General features: G+C 37.5%; 1 protein-coding gene across 2 annotated transcripts in view; it reads left to right on the forward strand.

The window, feature by feature from the left end:
• Positions 1 to 2,399, forward strand: part of FANCI (FA complementation group I) — a 94,358-nt gene that overhangs the window by 32,165 nt on the left and 59,794 nt on the right. For both annotated transcript variants that reach the window (XM_045296512.1, XM_045296513.1), the window contains exon 13: positions 1,489 to 1,669. In XM_045296512.1, coding sequence (XP_045152447.1) covers positions 1,489 to 1,669 — 181 coding nt within the window. The remainder of the gene's footprint in view (positions 1 to 1,488; positions 1,670 to 2,399) is intronic.

Raw genomic sequence — 2,399 nt, forward strand, 5'->3', positions numbered from 1 at the left:
ACCTCGGTTGACTTTTGCATCTGGAATTGTTAGTGGAACGTTTGATGATTTTCTGTTTCCTTGTATCATGGTAAATCGTCTGTTATTTTGTCCTAGAAACCTTCACAAGTAATGTTATCCTCAGTGCGGTGTTCACATCTGCTCTTTGTATCCATTTTGTTTTTAGGCCAATCCATTGAGTTTTGCATTTCACCAAGCTTTTCATTTCCAGAATTTCTACTCATTCTTCTTTTATAACAAAACTTTGTTTTTATATCATGTTATAATATGTGAGCCCTCTAATAATGATCATCAGCCTTCTAAAATTACCTTATGTTTGCTCCATCAATACTTTTCCTCAAGTATTTGTTGAGCTGCATTAACGTACATTGTGTATATACCATTATATGTATACTTAATTTAACCTATTTGTTTATTTCCATTAAATATTTCTAAAACTGCATGTGTTATCTCCTCTGTCATTTATAGGTGGTTGAGATTGAAAGAAGGAAGCATGTACTCAATGTAGTATCTTGGTCATCGCTCTCCAGAGCACAAACATTGTTTAAAAAGATGCCAAAATGTTATGAGAATCTATCCACAGTTCTGTTCACAACTGTTCCAATTCTTTAGTGCTACAATGTAGTTTGGTGTGTTTGGAACCGAGATAAGTGATGTAAAGGTTATTATGAGCCTATTCTACATTTTTGTTAGGTGCCATTCAGGCAGCTCCAACCCATAGTGACCCTTACACAACAGACCAAAATATTGCCAGATCCTCACAGTAGCCACTATGCCAGTCAGTGTTGCTAAGAATCTTCCTCTTTTTTTGACCCTCTACTTTACCAAGCATAATAATCCTTGGCATTGTTCTGACTGATGATGTTGATCCTTCTCCATCATCTTTTTCAGTAGATGGAGTCAAGGTGATTCCTGTGCATCCACTAAGTGGGTAACAGTGATGAAACATTCTCTGGGTTTCTTCTGCTGAACCGTTCACTGGTAGCTTTAGCTCATGTTGGAACCAGATCTTTCATGCATATATATATGCCATAAATATGTACTGCTGCCCTGTCTGTGTAGGGCTACATGGATAAAACCTGACTACTGGTCTCTACCCTTTGGGATCTAGGACAGAAGGCAAACCACGTAATGTTAGTTCCTGAGAGAACAGAAGAAACTACTAGCGCATAGTGATGACGTCTTGGGGGAGACCTCGAATGGTTATTAAGTTGAAACATTCTTCTGTGCCTGTTTTTAAATTGTTTCGTTTCTGAGCTTTTCTGTCTATGGAGACTACTTGAGTACTATTCACTTTACTATCCATCTTGAAACTTAGAATTCTGTTAGAGAAAGATATAAGAAAAGAAAAGGTGGGAGGAGAGTGGTTACCCAGGTCAAGTTTGAGAAATAGGTAGCATTGAATGCACTGAATCCAAAGGTAAGCTATCTTACTGAGGTTTTTTTTTTGTCTTTCTAAAATGCTTTTTAAACTTGGCTTTCTTGCAGTGTTCATAGTTGGGACCATGTTACTCAGGGACTGGTCGAATTTGGTTTTATTTTAATGGATTCATACGGACCAAAGAAGATCCTTGAAGGAAAAGCTATTGAAACCTGCTCAGGTCTTTTTAGAGCACCAGTCCATCAAGCATGTAAGCTGGGAGCTAATATCTTATTGGAAACCTTTAAGGTAGGACTCTAGTTCAGCAATTCTTGTCTGCTTTTGTGAAATCATACCTGTAAATTCATTACATTTATCATTTATCTGAGTTTCCAGACAAGGACATCTGACGAACCATGTAGCAGTTACTGGGGCAGGGGTAGGAATGATACTGAAACACATACTCTAATTTGGTGCAGTACTCTCCTGACCTATCTTTATGCATTTTAATTTATTTCACTAACTCTTCATCATTTTTGGTCACTTCTTAAAAGTTTGAAGAGAAGATGGCTTTTGTGTGGTTTTATCTTCTACCAGCAATTAATTATTTTCAGATTTTTAAAAAAAATGCTACTCCTATCTTTTACACCACTGGAGAACAGCGTAACTTGAAGAGTTCTTAACTGGATTACATGGATAAGTGACTCTTTCTGTCAGTAGTTTTATAAAAATTCCTAGGATAAGAGACAGTTGTTTTTCTTTTTTAATTCAAAATCTTAGGTCCCAATTTCATGTAGGCTTTGTAAGGCACCCTTGTTGTTGTCAGATACCATCAACTGGCTCCGATTAATAGCAGCCACGTGCACAGTAGAACAAAACACTACCCATTTATTTTCCATCCTCACAAATGCTGTTTGAGCCCTTAGCTACCGTCACTGTGTCAATTCATTCTGTTGACGATCTTCCTCCACCAAGCATGATGTTGTTTTTCAGGGACTGGTCTCTCCTGATGATGTTGTTTTTCAGGGACTGGTCTCTC

The sequence above is a fragment of the Echinops telfairi genome, unplaced genomic scaffold, assembly GCF_000313985.2.
Source record: "Echinops telfairi isolate 266 unplaced genomic scaffold, ASM31398v2 ScPeMD7_7409;HRSCAF=8447, whole genome shotgun sequence".
Classification (NCBI taxonomy): domain Eukaryota; kingdom Metazoa; phylum Chordata; class Mammalia; order Afrosoricida; family Tenrecidae; genus Echinops; species Echinops telfairi.